The sequence below is a fragment of the Lacerta agilis genome, chromosome 10, assembly GCF_009819535.1.
Source record: "Lacerta agilis isolate rLacAgi1 chromosome 10, rLacAgi1.pri, whole genome shotgun sequence".
Taxonomy (NCBI): domain Eukaryota; kingdom Metazoa; phylum Chordata; class Lepidosauria; order Squamata; family Lacertidae; genus Lacerta; species Lacerta agilis.
The window spans coordinates 63,397,270-63,419,499 of NC_046321.1; the positions used below are offsets into that span (position 1 = coordinate 63,397,270).

The window sequence follows — 22,230 nt, forward strand, 5'->3', positions numbered from 1 at the left end:
AATTGGCTCCCGCAATTTGCTCTTCCATCTTCTTTCTTCAAAGGGATTGTCTGAAACACACTGTGATTAGCTACCAGAGGAATCCACAGACAGTGGTACTTCAGCTTCCAGATAGATGAATAATTCCTCTTGTAATACTCATCCCAGCAACAGAGAGGATTTCTCGACCTAGAATGACACCGCTATGATACTTCCTCTTCCAACTTCCTATCCCTTTGCTAGTATTATGAAAGCAGAGAGCCGAGGGTGTCCACCTGCTTGCACAACGGAAATCTGCTTGCACAGCAAGACTTCCAGCTTCTCTTTGCCCACCTCCATCTCTCCAAATCTTATCTGGAAGATCCTCCAACCTCTAGAGGAGGCTTGGGGGGTTTCAGGTGGGAGAGGAGGAAGGAATCCCCAAGTTCACAAGTGGACACCTGCTCACACTACATTTGATCTCACTCAGAGAAAATATTTGTAAATTACAGTTTACTTAAGAATTAAATGGCTTAAAGAGAAAGAGGGGGGAAATTACTTTAAAAATTATTCTGCATATGGTCCAGTATTTTCAGAAGGTCTTTCTATCCTGTCGCAGGAGCTACACAAAACAATCAGCAAAGCAGTGGTGCCATCTAAATTCTAACAATAGGTTATTAAACACCTGTGGCAAACAAGGGGGGAGAATGAAGGCCATTTCAACAAGGCTTTTGTGTATGTTAAATCACCCACAGTGCAGCATCAACACCTCAACAAAAGTTCTTTTTTTAATGAGAGTTGGATTTTTGGCAGGGGAAAGTCCCTGGAACTGGGGTGGCCTAAAAGTCTAAGAACCGATTGTAACAGCAGGTTACTTTCCAGTTATTTGTGCATCCATTCACCATTAGGCAGAATGTTTCTCCACTCCTTGTTTGATTCCAAGCACAAGATGCAGAAACCAATTGAACTGCACAGTCCACCCTTTATCCCTACAAATTTCGATCTGATCTAGGAAATACTTCTTAGCATCTTCTTCGTTTTTGCCAACCGTCAGTGCATCGCGGATATATTCAATATCTTCTTTGCTAGTCAGCTGAGGCATTCCAGTCATAAGCATCATGGAAAACAGGATGATGAGAAGGTTTGTGTGATGCCGAAGAGCAAGGTAAGCCCTCACACAGATATCCTTTAGAGGCAAACAAACAAACAAACCTCAATGAAATGACTATAGTATACGCTGTGAAGCAACTTGTGGTTAGTCAGGAAAAAACAGCACCCAAAATCAGTCCTCTTATCTAAATATGCGTGATGAAATAGCACTTCCAATGGCTACTATGCCCACTGACTCTACTCATTCTTCTCACACAGCAGCACTAGGGTGTAGTGGCACTTTGGAGAACAGAGTCTACATAGATACAGAGGATCCAGAAAGGATGCACAAAGTCCAATCCACCTAATTTTGTCGCGATTGTTCTGGGTTAGTTTGAAAACCACAGACCTAACTTCCGTCCATCATGGAACTTTTTCTGCATGGGATTTAACTGGCAAGGAACCCTGGAGCTTTGCAGAGGATCCAGAGGTGTGTTAGAAGGAGCACATTCTGTCCATATGGGATGCCAGCCACACTTTTTGGGTTTCGCTACTGCCCTGAAGAAGGTGGGTGGGTGGGTGGGTGGAGCATGCAATCAGCACTCTATTTGCAACTGCAGATTGAAGCAGGAGATCAGCAAGAGTATGTAAGATTTTTTCAAGGAAGCTTGTTCTACCTTTCTGGTGCTTCCTGTGAGGAATCCCCAATAAACTTCCATGGAACTCCAGACTGCTAGGAATGCAGAGCATGTAAACCACTGGCATGTGAATCCTCACATGCATACAATTACAGCTATTGACTTGAGGGTCAACTATTGTGACTGAGGAAGTAGGGAAGGAAGCACCCAGAGTTTCAGAAGTAGTCAGTGCTTCCAAGTCAAAGGATGCAGAAATGGAGGAGAGACTGCCTTTTTCAAGACTCCACCCATCACCCAAGTTCTATTCTTAGCAGGGAGAGTGGCAGATGGAACATCAGAGGATAGGGAGAGAGATTTCTAATATCTGTGCTCCTGCAGCCTCTTGCATTTGTATAGTCATATTCACCCCACTCTCGTAACTAGTGTACCATTGCCTATTTTATTGCAAGCCGCCTCGAGAACTTGTTGGTAGGCGGAGTCCAAATGCTCCAATATAAATAAGGGAGTCTCTTCACATATCTCATGCATAAACAGGAGGAAGCTGAAGACAACCCCAACACACGAGGACATGCATCTGTACATGCTATTCTGTTGTACACATTTAGATTTGCATATGGCTGTGCAGAAATGTGGCATATGATTCAGCCCTACAGTACTGCTGGCCCGGATCTAGTATCAATTGTACAACAATTCTCTCCACACAAAGTATATGTGGTAAAGGGTAGTTAGCCTTGCCACAGGGGAATAGATGGGTTGTCTTTTCTAAAAACTCAAGGAATATGATGGTCTACTACTGAATAGAAAAAGCATGCAGCCGCTAAATAATTTTGTTTCCCCCCCCCCTAAAATCTTACCTCTGCTATCTTCTTCCCCTTCCTTCAGATTCAAATGTAGGGATCTTGGTCAACTTATTTTGCAATGTTGGATGATAACATGTTACAGCTAATATCCAAATCTAAGGTGTACTGCACATTTCTTACAAGGTTCATTCCCACTCATGGGTTATTGTTTTTATACCTGAAAATTTTGAAAGCGTGGACTCGTTTTCTTTCCAGTGGTCCCCATGACAAACAGAAAATCCGGTGTTAATACGAAAGGAACTCTTTCCTTATTAATTCCAAGGAAGCTCTTGTAATTTCCAAGAATATGGCCGAAGTCAATATGAAAGAGATTGCCTTAGGAAGGAGAAATCAATATGATGCTTAGTGATCATTAAAAAGACCTCATTGCAGGTGCAAATTAGTTTGTGATCTTGCATGCTTTTTTGACCTGGATATAGTTTGAAAAACTATATTCTTGTATGACACAAAAACTGTCAGCCTTCTTCAGCCTCTCCCCCACCCAACTCTATTGACCTTACCTTTCCATGGAACTAGCTCTCTTAACTTTGTCAAATATTGCTTTTTCTTACAACCTGATGACTGAAAATTTGCAGGTCTCTCCCCTCTCTGAGGATGAAAGACGAAGACAGACATAACATTCTAAAAGTGATGGTCCAATTTTGGATCTGCATCTTTCTAAACAGACATTATTCTCTGGGTTACGCTCTAGACTGGGGGTGGGAAATGTTTCTGCAGGATTTGAGAGGGCTGGCTTGATTGTGGCAGGGAAGGGGGAGCCAGTTATGGAGAGAGCACCTCCAGGACGCAAAACATCAGCATACCTCATTCACCCTGTTCCCAGAGCAGCTGTGCAACTGTTTTAACTGTTTTAAAAGGTTTTCAGTTTCAGCAACACGAAGGATGGATTTTTAAAAAGAAAAAAGACAGACAGCTTGAATTCTGCCACTGCTGAGGGCCGACTGGCTCGCTGCTAAGTCTGTCTGTTAGGGGAGCTGTGAAGCGAACCTCATGCTATGGGCGAGGAGAGAATGATGGATGGTTTTGTAATTGCCTTCACACAAACATTGTACTTTCAGGTTCATTTTCTCCCAAAGTTTATTCCACCTTCCAGTCACCAGTTCTTCCCCACAGGTTTTAACCAAAACCTAACCTCTTCTCTAATCCAAGGCATGTAGCAGCATTAAAAAAAAGTAAGAATAATAATTCTGAGATCATGGTAAACAGTAGACAATAAAGATCACTTACATTAACAGTAGCAATGGAATGCAGGCTTGCATTCAAATTACACTGAAATAGATGCCACTCAGGTGTGAACAAAAACAAAACAAACTCACCTGACTCTGTGATCATAATATTGTCATTGTGCCTGTCTCCTATTCCAAGGACAAAGGTTGCCACGCAGTAACCAGCACAAGAGTACACAAATCTATCCACGGCTGCCTGAAACTAATAAATTAAAGAAAGCAGCTGTAACGAAGGGCCAAAGCTCACAGGCGGAGTGCATGATTTGCATGCAGAAGATCCCAGGTTCAGTCCTCAGCATCTCCATGTAGGGCTGCTGAAGTCCTTGTCTGAAGTCCGAAGAGCAATTGCCTGCCTAAGTAGACAATACTGAACGAGGTGGATAAATGGTCTGATTCAATGCAAGATAGCTTTCTGTGTTTCTGTGATCAACTTTAGCGGCAAAATTTCACTGTTATAAAGAATAAAATGCACTTTTTCCCCACAACCATATGTTAGTTTAGGCAAAACTTTGCTTTCAAAGAATTGGTGCAGCTGTTGAAGCAAAACCAGATGCCTTCAGCTGCCCCACCTGCAACAAAACCTGTCTCTCCTCTACCAGCCTCTCCAACACTTTGACTTTATCCCCAAAGGCACCTTTTTCCATTGTCTCCAGAGACAGACGGAGGCCAACAAATAGATACTATGGGCTGTATCCAATATCAGTAATAAACAGAGTAGGCTTGTTGAAATTAATGGATGTGACTAAGGTCTATTTATTAAACTGGGCCTCCTCAGAGTATAACTGAGCTGGACACAACCTCTTAACATTTTTGTATGCTTATTGTTGTGGCCATTTTACAAGCAAGACAGAGAAGTTAATAAAAGCAAGCTGAAAGAAAATGGGAAGCCTTTCGTAAAGTCCCAAGTCAGACTCAAATGGAAAGTTTTAAAGGCACCTATCTGAAGCGAGTACGATGTATTAAAATGTAACAATACTTGTACAGTATCAATAATTTTATACATAGTTATGTAGAGTGAGGTTGGAAAGAGAACACTACTATACTGTATACAGTCTGCTTGACACAAGAATTGGCATTTCACTGAAAAGTGGTGTTGGGATCTTCCCAAGGTTTCTGTGAGTGCTCCTGGTAGGAATGGAATTGTGTCAACTTAACTACTATAAGAATGTTTTAAAAACCACATACAACAACTCAAAATAATTACTCATAATAATTACATTTTTTTAAACCAGTGAAAAAAAGAAATACTCACTTTTTCTTCAATTACACATTTATCCTTTAGCCACTGGTTTAATATTTCATCCTTAAAGGCTCCTGTGTTTCCAACTGTGCTCTGCTGGATTTTGGCAATCGTTGTAGCATCCTTTACAATTTCAATCATTCCTATAAAAATTAAAGGCATGCTAATAGTCTACTATATATTTCAGAATGCTGTTTGTCCATTCTCTATGCACTTAAACATCTCTTAAGACATTGCAAACAATGTCTTCCTGTGCTTGAATTCAACGGAATAACATTTTGAATCAAAATAGTGGACTAAACCTTTCAGAACTGATTTGAACCAGTCAAAACTGATAAAAAAAATCTTCTTCGAATTCCTGATCAATGCCGGGATTCAAACTGCTAGCATTCTCATACTAGATATTTTATTTCTCCTGCAAGGATTCTTAAAATAAGGCAAACCTTGTTTGTTTGTTTGCAGAGTATATCACAGATTGTCAGTCATGGCAATGGCAACAGCAGTTATGTGTCCACACTGTTTGTTGTGCAATCATAATAAAAAGGTTGGTGCTAAATGCAACACTTTGGTCTGCTTTAACCTTTGCTGATTTTCCCCAGGCTCCCCATGTAATGGATTCACAGAACCAAATGCCATGTTCAAGTCTACAGTCATTCTGGGCACAAGAATATCTAACTTCCTCCTTCTTAGAAAACCCTGTTACTTTATTCAAATAATTAACAGGGATTCTTAAAAATAATTTTTAAAAATCAGCAAATCCAATCAATAAAAGTCCCAAGACCCAGGCATGTCTGTGAAATTAGAACAATTCGTCTGCATATAAGAAAACGTAAGTTCTTATGCAGCTGATTTTGGGACGGTCGGAAGACACCCCCCCCCCAAAAAAGAGATGGAACTCTGCCAAGTATAGCTTAAATAGAATGGGAGGAAGGACAGTCATTGCCTACTTCCATGTTGGGAGAAAAAAACAACCTCAACACACAGGTGAAACTCGAAAAATTAGAATATCGTGGAAAGGTTCATTTCTTTCAGTAATTCAACTTAAAAGGTGAAACTAATACATGAAATAGACTCATGACATGCAAAGCGAGATATGTCAAGCCTTTTATTTATTATAATTGTGATGATTATGTCGTACAGCTGATGAGAACCCCAAATTAACAATTTCAACTTTGGGGTTTTCATCAGCTGTACGCCATAATCATCACAATTATAACAAACAAAGGCTTGACATATCTCACTTTGCATGTCATGAGTCTATCTCATATAGTAAACTCCAGTAAACAATTACTTACATAAATGGACTTTTCCACGATATTCTAATTTTTCGAGTTTCACCTGCAGATGACAGCAATAGCTGCAAAAAAATGTACCTGAGCAGGAATATGTTTGATACATGCACAGATGAAACACAACTTGCTATCATTGATGCATTGCTCTAGTTTACTTCAAAGATGGTCAAGGGACATGAATTTGATGCACATATGAAGCAGAGAAAAAAATTACACAAAGGCAAGTGCCAACAGCAAAATTACTCTAGAAAAAGAATTAAACATAGTCTCCTTCATTCATACTCCTTTCATAGAACCTTGCTATTGTATTCATCAAACTGTGGAGTTGGAAGGGACCATGAGGGTCATCTAGTCCAACCCCTGCAATACAGAAATCTTTTGCCCAACGTGGGGCTTGAACCCATGACCCTGAGATTAAGGGTCTCTTTGTGTAAGGAGAAGTCAAGTAGGACTCGTGTATAACATAGCCCCACACGAAAATAAAAACATTCCCAATTCCAGATAGTTCTGTGGGGTTTTGATCTTGTTAAATGCTCTACCTATTTTATTTCCTGTAGAAATGCACCCATATGGCAACAAACATAAATCCAAGGATTCTTCCTCCCAGATGGACTCCATGATTCGAAGTATCTGGTAAAGCAAAAGACACAACAATGACTTGGGCTGCAATCCTATTCCTAAATGAATCCAGCTTGACATGTTTCTGAGTAGACATGGTTAGGCTTGCACTGCTTAATCATAACTGTTCAGAAGCAATTTTAATGTTGCAAAAAATATTTAAGACATATGCATTTTGTAGAAGAGGCAAGCTTACGGAGAAGCAGAAGATTTCAGAATAAAAAGCTAAATGTGATATGTATACAAATCTTTGCTCTGGTATTCGTCCTGATTTCATTGTCATCTCTCTGAATAAGACATTGATTCGTGTGAAGGGCTAAGACCATGGGTAGGCAAACTAAGGCCCGGGGGCTGGATGCAGCCCAATTGCCTTCTAAATCCAGCCGCGGATGGTCCGGGAATCAGCATGTTTTTACATGAGTAGAATGTGCCCTTTTATTTAAATTGCACCTCTGGGTTATTTGTGGGGCATAAGAATTCGTTCATTTCCCCCAAAAAAATATAGTCCGGCCCCCCACAAGGTCTGAGGGACAGTGGACTGGCCCCCTGCTGAAAAAGTTTGCTGACCCCTGGCTAAGATGTTCCTTGTAAAATTGAACCAAGCATTCCTTCCCCATTGTTCTTGAAGCTGCTGCAGTACCTCTTCTGACCACAGGAGAAGAGCTGGCTGGGACTAGAGTTGGGTTCCCCCCCTCCTGCCCCTGCAGCCAAGGGGGCGTGGCTTAACAGACAATGTAACCATAATTTATATATGCACTGAGAAACCAAGAACATTGTGTGGCTTGCTTTATTGAGATATTCACTTCATTGCGGTAGTCTGGAACGAAACCATGGGTGTAGCCAGCTGCCCCCCAATCAATAAAAATCAATTAAAATACTTAACTGAGGTTCTGCCCCTCCTAACATAAAGCCCGCCTCTGCAGCAAAAATCCTGGCTACGCCCATGAACCGAACTCGCAATATCTCTGAGCTATGCCTGTACAGTGGTACCTCGCAAGACGAAATTAATTCGTTCCGCAAGACTCTTCGTCTTGCGGAAATTTCGTCTTGCGAGGCACCTTTTCCCATAGGAACGCATTAAAATTTAATTAATGCGTTCCTATGGGGGGAAAAGTCCGGGGGCCCCTCCCGACCGGCACCGGAGCCAAGCCAAGCCGCGTTTTAAGACTACAGTGAGCGAACAGCTGCGCTGCTGTTTGCTCGCTTCAGTCTTAAAACGCAGCGGCGCGGCTCCGGGAGGGAGGGAGGGGGCCGTGGGATCATGCCCAACATCGGGCACGATCCCACGGCCCCCTCCCGACCGGCATCGGAGCTCCGCGCCGCCCCGTTTTAAGACTGCAATGATCGTTGCAGTCTTAAAATGCGGCAGCGCGGCTCCGGGAGGGAGGGTGGGGGCCTTGGGATCATGCCCGACATCGGGCACGATCCCACGGCCCCCTCCCGACCGGCATCGGAGCTCCGCGACGCCCCGTTTTAAGACTGCAATGATTGTTGCAGTCTTAAAACGCGGCAACGCGGCTCTGGGAGGGAGGGAGGGGGCCGTGGGATCATGCCCGACATCAGGCACGATCCCACAGCCCCCTCCCTACCGGCATCGGAGCTCCGCGCCGCCCCGTTTTAAGACTGCAACGATCGTTTTGCGAGTTTTTCATTGTGCGAGGCATTCGTCTTGCGGGGTACCACTGTAATTATTATGTACCAAATGTCTGGAAACAATGATTTAAGGCAGCGGTCAGCAAACGTTTTCAGCAGGGGGCCGGTCTACTGTCCCTCAGACCTTTTGGGAGGCCGGACTATATTTTGGGGGGGGGGGAGAACAAATTCCTATGCCCCACAAATAACCCAGAGATGCGTTTTAAATAAAAGCACACATTCTACTCATGTAAAAACACCAGGCAGGCCCCACAAATGACCCAGAGATGCAATTTAAATAAAAGGACACATTCTACTCATGTAAAAACATGCTGATTCCCAGACCGTCCGCGGGCCGCATTTAGAAGGTGATTGGGCTGCATCCGGACCCCGGGCCTTAGTTTGGGGACCCCTGATTTAAGGCATTAAACTGTGGTTTAAAAATGACCCAAAAATGGCATCTATACAACCTGAGCCTGCAATGAAGGGGTTCACAGCATTAACACCCTAAAAGGGTCTTGTTTCTCAAACATTAATCAAAGATTGCTCTCAAATGTTGCTCTGACTCTCTGTCCCGCTTGCTGCTTTACTTCTAGGTCACACCAATGCAAACTCTAAACTCTGGCTTTGTCGTGTAACTAACTGCAAGCTGGGGGAGGGGGCCCATCAGTTTCTCTTCTCACATAGAGCCCCCTTTCCTTTGTTCTCTTGATGGCCCATCACCCAGGCAATCAGCTGAACACAGGAAATTAGCCTGGCATATTTTTTAAACACCTGCTGTGAAATATACTCGGAGTCAAGTGTGAATTTCATGCTCTTTATTCAGCTCATAGTAGTGAGGAATGCAGTTCCCCCAAAACGTTTGCTTTATATACACTATTTACACAATGGGCCCCACGTGATTGGCTAATTCCAGGATACTCCTGTATGCCAATCGGAGTGCGGATTCACTTCCACCTGGAGCTGGATTGGGTGGCTCCTGCGGACCAATCAGACTGCTGCAATCTCAATCCTATTGTTCTGGGACCTATCAGACTGCTGCAGTTTGGATCCTATTCAACTCAGTACATAACATGCTGGATCCAGTGGTTAGAAGGATCTTGTGTACAGGCCTACCTCCTTCCCTGCAAACTCACAACACAACATAATGCAGATAATACCTGTAAAATAAGCATGTCCTGTCGCAGGTCATCTCCATGTTTGAAGATGATGCCAATCGTTTCATTGGATAAGGACGTGGGATCTGCACATTTGAACTCTAGCCAAAGCGGTTTTTTCTTGGATGCCATTACTTTACACTTTTCTATCTGCAAGATACACATTCATATATTTCCTACAGCCAGAACCAATGTCCAAAGATTAACAAATATAACAGTCGTTTTAAAATAATGGATATACCCCCAGAGTTCATAAATGTAAAAATACTCTCTTTAGAATTATCTGCAAAAATTATATTGGGGGGTGGGTGTTTCACACATAGCCCAAGGTCCCTATTGGGGGATTTGCTCCCTTCCGCCCCATTTTCAGAGCTGCAACCTTCCTCCTGTCTCCATGCAAGTTAATGGAGAAATTGCTCTTGCCATTAACTTGCTGAAGGGGAGGGGGGAAGGGTGTTGGGGGAAGGGTGCCACAGAGAGATGCAGCCCTCAAAGTGTTAGCTAATTCTGAATGTAGCCCTTGGGCACTGCCAAAAAGGACTAGCATCCCTGCTCTATTCTCTCCCAGTTTTATTTTCCAGCTGGCTCGCAACATTCCATGACTCCTGGAAACAACTGAGCATGCTCAGTCCTCATTAAGCAGTTCATTCATTTGTTTACATCTTTGAGATTTTTTTTAAAAAAACCAAATGTTTTGTACATCTGCATATCCTAGGGTTCACCTGATCATGCTGATACCTCCCCCTCTTGCTTCTCAGGGATCCTACTTTCTTCTCCAATCCTGTTTGCAACTCAACCACCCAGGTTCATTATTTGAGAAAATTATATTTACCACAAGTGCTCCTGCTTTCAGACCAGGGTCATATGGAACTCTAAAGCATTCTGGAAACTTGCTGTCCTGTAGTTTCTCAAGTTTCTGTTTGAGCTGTGCAATTACTGAAATGTGACAATTAAAAAAACAACAAGTCTGCAGTCAGAAACCATTAGTCAGGAGATGGTGGACGGCAAAAAAAGTCTGTACCAATGGAAGATGTGTTTGCCTCCAATCTTAAGATTAATTAGAACTTTTCCAGCAGTGCTAGAGAATCAGATCCAGCTAAAGTGATAGAACCTCATCTCTCCATGGGCCAACACTGACTACTGGGCAGGACCACTCACCCATCAATCACCTAATGTCACGATAACATCAGGTGACCCACTGAAAGCTGTGCATTCAGTGTAGTGGGCCAAAGCCTGCAGAACTCCCTCCTAACTGAGATTAAACAGGCTAAATTTCAGGCATATGACTAAGATTTTATTGTTCCAGCAGGCATTTTAAGGTAGTGGTCCATTTTATGATCATTTTTTTTATCGTTTTACTGTAAGATTTTGTGTGGATTGCTTTATGTACAATGTTTAGAATTGCAAATAATTAAGCAGCATATGAAAGTCTGAAACAAACTTGGTCCCATACAGTCTGAAATTAAACAGAGTGGGTGCAAGCCTGCTGTGCACAGCTCTCGAAAACTTCAACTATCAGCTTATTATCAGTGCTTGCATAGAGATGTGTGCGGTGCTTTGAAGCCCCAACAATCAGCTGGTCGATGGGACTTCAAAGCAATACACAGAGCTCTATACAAGGCCTGGGTTTTGCAGGCAGTTGCAGCTTTTTTCTCTTTTTTGGTTTAGCTAAATTAGTAGCACAACTGGTAATCATGGATTGACCAAAATGACTACATGGGACAAATAGGGTGGTTTCAGGGGGGTCTAATTTAGGCCCATGGGCAGGAGGATCCCCACTACTGTTTAAGGAGTCATAATCAAGATTGAACACTTATTGTGGCGGACTCCACAGTATTAGCATCTCATCTGAATTGAAAATGCTAACAAAGATACTACTCACAATGGGGGGTGGCAGCTATTATTATTATTATTATTATTATTATTATTATTATTATTATTATTATTATTATTTTAATCCTGCTTTTCTGTTAAAACAACCAAAGAGACAACCAAGAGAACAAAATACAAATAAACAACATACACCGTTTCAAAACATCATTTCACACACAACACTAGAATGGCAGCACTAAACCATCAGTAAAAATGCAATGGTTTAAAAAGAGCAGACCATACAAAGTTCTTTAAACAGCAGATGAATGAAACACTTGGTTGGGGAGGAAATGGTCTTAGTAAGCCATATAAAAACAAAAAGCGATCCACTTGCAACTTTCCATTTTGAAAACTACATCTGCACCACCTACCAAGGATGAAAAGGCACCAAAGAATTTTGTGAGTTACCTTTCATGACACCAGAGGTACAGTGCCGGTGGCCCTCCTGAACTTGTTGAGACTCTACCTCCTATCAGCCCAAGAGTGCCTGGCCAAATAGCAAAGGATGATGGGATTTGTAGTTCGGGGAGAATGGAAAGGCCACAGCTTCCCTATCCCTGCATTACACACAATGAAAGCTTAACATACAGGTGAGATTGTGCTCATAAGATCTGCACGTACCTTGAGGTGTGACATCGTGCTTTTCCGCAGAAATTGACTTCATGTCCATTGTCACTTTATGCAGCAGCTCAGTTACTTGAACCTGCTTCATAAAGTCTTGCAGCATGGCTTTCCCACAGCCTCTCAGATAAGCTTCCAGGATCACAGCAAACCTTTGCTGATAGTGCATGGATTGTGCAATCTCGCTTCTCAAAAACCAAAACAAAAAGTGTCCTATTCTTTTGTTCTATTGAGTGGGAGGAAGAGAACATATTAAAAGATGAGATTATCTTCTCCATTAAAAAGTCTTAATTCTGGCGGTATTTGTACATTTCATTTTCTTTAAGGAGTTTAGAATACTTACCCTTAAGCCACGTTTTAGAAGAAATCGGGCTAATGCACTGTCATGATAAGGCTCAAATTTCACAGCCTGAAAAACAGATAATAAAAGTAAGTGGAGAGGAACTTTATTTAATTTCTGTGCAGTATGTGAGACAAAGACATCTTTTCTTTCCAGTTTCAGTTTTTTTGGTCTACATACCATTAATATCAAATAAAATAAAAAGGTGACCGTAACAGGGGGTGGTGTGCGCAGCAGGATAAATACACACACATACAATTTGATTTGATTATGCTTTAATTTTTAAAGACAATCAGAAAGTTAAACATGCAGACCATTTTGACTCAGAACCCATCTTCCCTTTACCAAGTGTGGCAGGACAGAGCAAGAGCAGATAAAAATGCAAAAGTAAAATGACCACTTCTTAAAGCTCTAGCAAAGCTACGGCTTGCTACCTTGTCAACAACTAACATCCTGGAAACGCCAGAGCAAATGATGATGTTTTAGTTGCTTTCAGCCAAGCTGCCCTACACCTGAACTATGAGGCAGGTAAAAGCAAGTTTGCAGGCACCACCTGTTAGCTGGTTGGCAAAGCACTGGGCAAGGCAGTGCTTTGAAAGGGGCTTCTGAAGACTCGTGCAGGCAAAAATAAAAAAAATCACCTGGTGTCAGTGTGTCTTCAGGTGATTGGCAGGCGGGCAGCTCCACCCCCTGTCAAATTTGTCCCATGAGCTGTGGGGGGAGCAAAGCATAGAATTGTAGAGCTGGAAGGGTCCCCTAGGGTCATCTAGTCCAACCCCCTGCCATGCAGGAATCTCAGCTAAATCATCCATGACAGATGGCCATCCAACCTCTGCTTAAAAACCTCCAAGGAAGGCCAGTCCACAACCTCCTGAGGGAGTTCGTTCCACAGTCAAACAGCTCTTGCTGTCAGAAAGTTCTTCCTGACATTTAGTCAGAATCTCCTTTCTTGTGACTTGAAGCCATTGGTTCGAGTCCTACCCTCCAGAGCAGGAGAAAGCAAGCTTGCTCCATCTTCCATGTGACAGCCCTTGAGATAATCAAAGTTGGCTATCATATCTCTTTTCCAGGCTAAACATACCCAACTCCCTCAAACATTCTTCATAAGGCTTGCTTTCCAGAGCCTTGATCATCTTAGTTGCCCTCCTCTGCACACATTCCCTCCTGTCAACATCTTTCTTAAATTGTGGCACCCAGAACTGGACACAGTATATTCCATGTATGGTCTGACCAAGGCAAAATAAAGTGGTACTATTACATCTCTTGATCTGGACACTATACCTCTGTTGATACTACCTAGAATAGCATTAGCTTTTATTTGCTGCTACATCACACTGTTGACTCATGTTAAGCATGTGATCCACTAAGACCCCCTACATCCTTTTCACATGTACTGCTAGTAAGCCAGGTGTCACCCATCTTATATTCTGCCTAAGAATTCTGTCCCTATTGAATTTCATTTTGTTAGTTTAGGTCCAAATCTCTGTTAAGGTCATTTTGAATTCTGATTCTGTCTTTTGCAGCATTAGCTACCCCTCCCATTTTGGTGTCATCTGCAAATTTAATTAGCATCTCCTCAATTCCTTCATTCAAGTCGTTTATAAAGACATTATGGACCCAGGACAATCGTGCCCCACTTTTCACTTTTTTCCAGGATGAGGAGGAACCATTAATGAGTACTCTTTGGGTTCAGTCAGTCAACCTGCTACAAATCCAACTAACAGTTATCTCATACAACCCACATTTAACCAGCTTTCTCACAAGAATATCATGGGGGACTTTGTCAAAAGCCTTATTGAAATCAAGATACACTACGTCCACAGCATTCCACTGATCCACCAAGCTTGTAACTCCATCAAAAAAAAAGAAATGAGATTCTTCTGGCTTGACTCTCCATTTTTATCACAACTGATGAGAAATTAATGAGTTCCCCGATTTCACAATTCTGCTGTTTTGTTTTTTTATTAAAGATTTTCTTGATTCACAAAAGTATGTGCAATGTCTCTCTCTCATATTTTTTCCAAGTAACATTTTTACACATCAGTTTCATTTGTTGAGACATTAGGAAGAAAAAGGGGGAAAGAGGTGGGCGGGGGGTGGGAAGATGGGTGGGGTGGGGTGACTATGTTTCTATTTTACTTAATGTATGTAGGGTTTGGTGTCAGCGTTGTTTGTGCGGGTTCTGTTGTTCGGTTGTGTTCCTTTGGTGGTGGGAGGTTGGGGTTGGCCTAGGGTGTGATTGTTCATTTGTGGTTGGCTATGGTGGTCTTTGTTTTCATGTGTGAGTGGGGTGGGTGGGTGTTTTGGATCAGGTTAGCCATATTGATTTGTATGCTGTTGGTGGATTTTTGTCATTGTCTTGTTGGGCTGTGTGTGTGATAAAGGGGAGCCATACCGGGGTGAAGGCGCCTTGTTCTATTTGTCCCCGTGTCAGTTTCAGTTTATTGGTTAATTTTTCTAGTAAGGCTGTTTCCCATACTGTTTGGTACCATTGGTCCATGCTTACTCCTGACAGGTCTCTCCAGTGTCTGGTTATGATGTTTCTGGCTGCTGAAAGTAGGTAGGTTATGAGTTCTTTGTGGTGTAAGTGGGACGATCCTGCTGTTTTGACTGATGGATTGTTGTCTTGGTTTAGTAAATTTGGATGTGTTTTTATCCTATTGCATTTTTGATCTGTTCTTCACCACTTTGGAGGTCCTATTGAACTCAACAGGCTTTACTCCCAGGTAAGTGGGGTTAGGATTGCAGCCTAAATGAAATATTAGGGAGGGGGTGTTAGATAGGATTATGTCAAAAGTAGAATTCTCACCAAATTCAAAGCATTTTCATCATTTTCTTATGATCAAGCAACTTCATTTGCCAATAAGAGTTACAAGACCACATGATATCAGCAATTGCAGGGATTATTCAACTTCTCACTGCAATGCCACTCCTCACCATTCTGCGTTTTATAATAGGAGAGTAAAGAGCCACTTGGTCCATCAATTTCATAATCTCCAAAGCCCTGATAATAGACAAATTCATGTGACTACTTTTTGAGGATAATAAATAACACAAAATTACTTTTCTCCACAGGGTTCTTGTATTAAAAGAACCTTGCAAACGTGTACACAGGGACTAATCAGGAAGCTGTTGTGTTCTGAAACACATTTCATTTTAAGATGTAACATGCAATTTTACCACATTGGGGCACTTTCACCAAGGGTACATTTGTCAGCTGACAAGAGGAATTGTATTTTTTTAGCGCAACACAGGCTACTTTGACCTAAACACAAGCTAGCATTTCCCCCCTTTAAATTATGCCCTTGGGGATTATTAAGCCAACTCATATACTTCCTTTCATTTCAAGAAGATATACCAAGGTAGTTGACATACAAAGAAAAGCCAGAAGCAAAACAAGAATCCTATAGAGGATGGAGGTATACAAAAGCACATTGGTTGGTTAGAATGCTGTTCTACTACTCTTACACAGGCAAAGATTCTGTGGTAAAAAGAGAACTTTGGATATATTGACTACTTCATACATTTACGCTGAGCAATGGATGGCTGCAAAATCAATTGCAAACTTGCACTTCTGAATGGACACAATAGACATGAGATAAGTCATATCACTTAGTATTGGAGAACCTCAAGTCCAGGAGTCAACCTGAGCATTTTTGCCTGGATGAAATGTGTCACTGAACTCTGATAATGCCTCTTGCTTGCCGGGACTGAGTACAGAGAGAGGGGTGTCAGTGTGTGTGAAAATTAGCCCGCATAAAGGTGAAATTTACATTAACTGTTCCACCCACTTTTGCTTCTGGCCCAACCCACCTGTCAGGAAACCCCCCACCCCGCAATCGGTGGGATCGCAGGAGCGTTTGCAGTATAGGGAACCTCCTGTGCATTTCACCAGCTCGTCCTTCCCCTCCTCCGCCGGAAGCTACCACTCCTCCAGTGGGGAGGGGGAGTCGGAGGTAGGAAGGTGGTGCAGGGGCTCTGACAGGATCGCAGAGCCTCAGCGCCAAGGGGAAAGCGGGGAACGGGGTCAGGTTCCCACGCTCAAAGGGCGCAAGCAGGAAGGACGCGGAAGGGGGAGGCGGGGGTTCAGAATCCCGCGCCTCTTTTGCTGGACAAAGAACCGGAAGGGGTCATTCCTGGACTCTGCAGAGGGATGAGATGGACGTTTGAACTTTTGCTCCACTGTATATAGCTGTGCACAATAAAGAACTTAGTTTTAGAAGTTCTGCGTTTGGCGCTTTACTCATGAGCAACCACTGAACGTCTTTACACCACCATTGGGATGTTCCCCCAGTAAGGCTGTTCAGAACAGAATCTGCACCTCAAGCTGGAAAAGATTCCTCATTCCAACTTAGTGGGACCTGAAAGGCAATAGGATCAGTTCACACATTCAGATGCACCAGGCAATTGATGTTTGCCCATCATGCTGCCCAAAGCTTTTGATGCTCCCTTAAAAAGAAAAGAAAAAAATGGAATGAATATCCATCATACCTGAACTAGCTGCAAGAGATAATGAAGAACATCGTCATCTTCTAAACCCTCCAGTTTTTGCACCGCCATCGCTCTCACGTTTTCATCGGAAAAGTTGCAGTCTAGAAGTTGCATTGTCAATCCAACATCCAAGGTGCTTTGGTCCCAAGCATCTCTCTTGGATAATAATTGGTATGTTTCAGCTACTATTTCTTGCTGTCCCCATTTCACAGAGCTAAGCAGCTTAGGGTATGCCTTTGGGTGCTTTATACTTTCATATCGGAAATGCCACAGTAACTCTTTGTCTTCAGGGGTAAGTGGATTAAGCAGGTCGGTGGCTATGATCTCTTCAAGCTGTTTGCGCAGTTGGTTGGGCATTTCAGCTCTGGCCCTGTCCACTTGTGGATCAGATGCTATCTTGTGTTTGGGCAAGGCTATGGGGTGGCAGTATTTGTCCAGAACAATGGAGACAGCCATGGAATTGTCTTTATCTGGATTTGTGGCTGAAGTAAGCTTATCAGCATTTATACTTCCCTGCTCTTCCCCTTTGCCTGGAAATTTCCACATATGAAGCACGTAGTCACCAGTCCGGAGCAGGGACCGGTGGTCTATCAACAAAATGTTTACATAATAGAGAAGCTGGGTTTTGCATTTAGCGTCAGAACTTGGGGAATCATGCATATGGAGGTTAGTCTTTGCTGACAAAGCTGGTGCTTTGCCACAATATACCTGCAGCGTCAGAAGTGCCCCTTTGGGCAAGTCTTTAATCTTGATATCAAACTCAAGCCAAGTATTCCACAGGACTTCTTCAGTAAATGGTTTAGCTGTAGTTCTTTTCTGTGAAAGGAGCTGCTGCCCATGTTGAATATTAGCCTCGACAAATACAGTAAGGTCTGTGTTTCTTGGAAGCACAGGGATATCAATGCCAATTATCTTGACCCTGAATTTCCTGTTGCAATCCCATAATGATATAGTGAATACTCTCTCGTGATCCTTGCCATCTATTGTCAGCTGTTCGTGGTATCCTGAGACTCCAGTGCAGTCGTCCACTAAGGGCCACTCCTCTTTTTGCACCTCATCCTGGTTTGGGTCAGGTGGATCATCCAGGACGAGGTGAATTTCATCCTCATTCTTGAGGCACTGCCTTATCCAGTGGAAGTTTTGGAGAGGTGTATCTCCTACAATATACTCATCCCTGCCACTCACCCTCAGAACAAAGTTCAGCTCACTGTAATCTTCAGGAATATTCATCAAAGATTTCTTCTTTGCCATTTTGGTGAAAAAACTCTGAAGGATGAGATCTGGACTGTCATCGATAGGTACTTTAATCTTTTGGCTAGTCGTTCCTCTGTGTATATTTATAAAAATATTATTATTGACAATTTTACTAAGCAAGTAGTCTGGAAGTGGTTTGGATGTAATCCAAGGGTGCATCGAATACAATTTTGGATCTCTGCAAGTTACTTCAATTGTCCGTGGAGTGACTAACCTGCGTCGAGCAAATTCCAGCTCATCATCATGCACATTACTGACATCAGTAACATCATAGCCAATTAAATAATTGAGTTGCTTTTGAAACTTCTGAACGTCCTCTGTGGGCTTCTGCTTTTGGATCACATGAATTTTGCCCACTTTCTTCTGTAGCACTTTCCAATACAATATACAGTCAAGTGTCTGTATTATTTGATGTTTGTCATAAATTTCATACCACTGTCCCTTCTTTTGGTACTGAAGAACAAATTGATCTGGAGTGAATTTATGGTAGAAATCCGAGGTCTGGTTCCTCTCTATTGCTCGCATCCAAACCTGTGCTTTCATCTGCTCTACTGTACAGTTGCAGGCTATATCTATTAGCATGTTGCTTGTAGGTAGAATGAACTCAATGGATATCAATTCAGTTGAAGACAAGTTGCTTGCTGTACAGTGTGGCTTCATCCTTCTCCTTCTTCGCTTGTTGTCGTCTCTCATAACAACAGGTTGCTCACCGCTCACCAACTCCATACCACAGGAAGACTAGGAACACAAGAGAAAAGATCAGGTCATTTTTAGTCCTTTGTCATCATCATAGTTCAGCTTAATTTTCAATTAAATTATTTCTGCTGCATTTTCACTGAATTAAATAATCACCATCAGGTTTACAAAAATGACAGCAGACATGAGCCAGCCAAAGTTTTTTTGTTTTTGTTTTTTTAAAAAAAATAAGTTTTTATTTAATTCTTTAAAAATATTCTTACATATATCACATATACGCATGAATATATACACAAACAGGTTTACAACTTACATACATCTTTGTCCAGAGGAAAAGAAAAAAGAAAAGAAAAAAAAAGAAAAAAGAAAGAAAAAAAAGGCACAAAAAGGAAAGTAGGAAAAAAAAGATAAAGAAAGGAAGAAGAAAAGGGGAAAAAGGGGGGGAAAGAAAAAAGAAAAAAAGGGGGGGAACAAAAACAAAAAAAGGCCCTCAAAAACAGGAGGGTCTCCAATTAAGATACTTAATTAAGTTCCAAAAAAAATACTTCCGCTGCTTTAACGATTCCTGATTTTTAGTAAATCCCTTATTATATCTGTCATTTTACATTATATCTCAAGTTATACAGATGTTCCACTCTATACTTTACTAATCTTAATTTGTCTCATCATTCTAGACACAACCAATATCTTCCATTCATTTCTTGTTTATTCAAATAGTCATTGAAATATTTCCACTGATCTTTAACTGTATCTTTTGATGTACCTCTAATGATATTCGTTAGCTTCGCAGGTTCCAGATATTCTGTTATTTTACTAAGCCACTCTCCTTTTGATGGTAATTGATCTCCTTTCCAATATTTCGCGACTAGCATTCTTGCAGCAGTTGTCACATAGAGAAAAATATTTATTCTATCTCTTGGGATTTCGTTATTTATTAAACCCAGTAAGTACAGCTCTGCCTTTTTGCTGTACGATATTTTAATCAATTTTTGGACTTCTTCGTGTATCGTATTCCAAAAATTTTTGATTTCAGAACAGGTCCACCACAGCCAAAGTTAAAGCATTTTTAAGTCCCTCTGATTTCCTTCAATAGTATTTAGAATAGCTTAAGTTCAGGAAATACTGGATGCAACCCAGCCAAAAAGTCTGGACAGAATGGGTTGTATGTGCACTAATCATAAGTGGAGTTCCACTAATGGATTTCTCCTGTTGGCAGCAGAGGACACAACTTTTCCTGATTTCACCTTCCCCTGCAGCCACCCCATGCCCTTTGGAAAGCATATCAGAGGGCTGGGGTACCATCTGGGATAGGGTAGGAGTAGTACAAGGTGGGGTGGGGGCTAGCCAGGTTTTATGCCCCAGATGAAGACTCCAGAGAGGTGCCATTGTGGTTCCCAGCCTGTGTGTGTACACGAATGTGCATGGGGAGTGCCAAACTGGGTCTCTGTTTTGCCCTCTGGTGCAAGGGGCTGCTGAAGAGGAGTCTCTACTAGAGTGGGTCCCAATCTTTTTTGGACCCGCCCCCCTGTTCCATTAACTCATCTCCAATGCCCCCTGTCCTATGAAATTTCCTATGAAAACCATCATTCCAAACAGCAGTTTGAACACCCTCCCCCCAAGGGAAGATAATAACCCAATAAAATTCTGTAAGGTTCGCATCAAGGTGCTTCACAAGTAACGGAGCAGGAGCCCAAACAGTCTTTTGCAGTTTTATTGTGCAAACTATTTACAGTGCAGAGCTACGAAAAGCATGTCTGTCTCAATTGCTGGCAGAATCCAGGAGTGGCCCCTTCCGGTTTCTCCCCCAGCATAATAACTTTGGCACCCCAAGTCTCCTCCTACCCTCCTTGCGTTTCACCCCTCTGCGCAACTGGGGTGCCGGAAATGGCGTGCCTCCCTCCTGACCAGCCGGGCGAGGTGAGTGCAGGGTCTCAGCAACATCCCCAAGCCGTCTCCCCGCCAGGCTCCCTGCTTGTGGCTCCTGGCTAGAAGAGGCGCTGGGGCTCTCAGTGGCATCCCTAAGCCCTCTCCCCGCCTGGCTGGTTCCTTCCCTCTCCTCCCCACTGGAGGTGTGGCGGCTTTCCCCGCTGGAAGAGGTGCTGCTGCTGAATTGGCGTCGGGGCTCTCTGTATCCTAACGGACCCTCCGTTCCCCTCAGCGGGCCAGGTGGCAGTTCCCTGACAAATTCAAACGGTGAAAATTAATTGTACATTTATTCAAAATCCAGTTAAAATTTTTATTTTTATTTTATCCAACAAAATTGAATTTAATCCAGTGATACCAGTTCTTCAAAGTCTGATAGTCATTTTTACTTACAGCACACACACACACACACCCTTGCCTCTTAGTGCCTGGTAATCCCACTGCCCCCCAGGGAGTGGTACCACCCACTTTGGAAACCACTGATCTATTGGATCAGAATCCCTTCTGTCAATGAAAGGAGCTCTTCCATTTGCAGAAGGGCATGTCTAGATCCAACTCAAAGTAGGGTTTTTATATATATGGTAATCTATTGCCTCATAATGGCAGCAGGTGACATATGGAAAAGCTTTCAGATTGTACCACAACATTATACTGATCTTTAAACTTCAGATTTGAGTCTGTGAACCCTAAACCTCAAGGTTAAAGAGATTCTTTCTTGGTTTAGTGAATGCTTTCTATTTCGTTTATATCATCAACAAACTCATATGTAGGTTTCTAAGCCATTTCCAATGTATAAATGCAAGTTACAGAAACATTTAAATTGTTAAAATATACAATAAAGCAAACTCATTAACAACACCACACAGCAACTAAAGCAGAAATTTCAGATCAGGGGAAAGACTGTGTAAACAACGGAAGAACAGGATACTCATCCAGATATTGACCAGGCCAAAACCTGCTTAGCTTCAGGAATAGAACTTCATCTTGGAACCATTTTCTCTGCAATTCAGCAGCTTCAGTTATATATATATTTTTAAAAATTAGACTTTCTGCTTGGTTGGTTCTTAAATAAAACACAGCACTCAAAAAAGCACCCAAAAATGCCCATTATAATAACGTTAAATTATAAGTCGCAAGCCATTCACTCAAATAATGTTTGCTAGGCTACTGTGATAATTACCCAAAGTTTAAAAAAAAATCCCCAGGGTTTGGTTGTGTTCAGCCACACAGTTTTTATTCTGGCTCCTAAAATACTAAAGCTGAAGCTTGGAAACTGAAAATATTTTTACAGCCCTGCATAAGAGATGTTAATATTCTTTCCCA

At 42.2% G+C, this 22,230-nt stretch overlaps 1 protein-coding gene across 2 annotated transcripts in view; it reads right to left on the reverse strand.

Moving 5' to 3' along the window:
• Positions 1–253: 253 nt before the first annotated feature.
• PIK3CG (phosphatidylinositol-4,5-bisphosphate 3-kinase catalytic subunit gamma) overlaps positions 254–22,230 on the reverse strand; it is a 28,023-nt gene continuing 6,046 nt past the window's right edge. For both annotated transcript variants that reach the window (XM_033161581.1, XM_033161582.1), the window contains exons 2-11: positions 17,035–19,026; positions 12,547–12,612; positions 12,204–12,429; positions 10,543–10,646; positions 9,714–9,860; positions 6,843–6,933; positions 5,024–5,154; positions 3,862–3,973; positions 2,703–2,860; positions 254–1,144 (exon numbers count right to left, since the gene is read on the reverse strand). In XM_033161581.1, the coding sequence (XP_033017472.1) occupies positions 863–1,144; positions 2,703–2,860; positions 3,862–3,973; positions 5,024–5,154; positions 6,843–6,933; positions 9,714–9,860; positions 10,543–10,646; positions 12,204–12,429; positions 12,547–12,612; positions 17,035–19,014 (3,297 nt within the window). In that variant the 5' untranslated portion in view covers positions 19,015–19,026 and the 3' untranslated portion in view covers positions 254–862. The remainder of the gene's footprint in view (positions 1,145–2,702; positions 2,861–3,861; positions 3,974–5,023; positions 5,155–6,842; positions 6,934–9,713; positions 9,861–10,542; positions 10,647–12,203; positions 12,430–12,546; positions 12,613–17,034; positions 19,027–22,230) is intronic.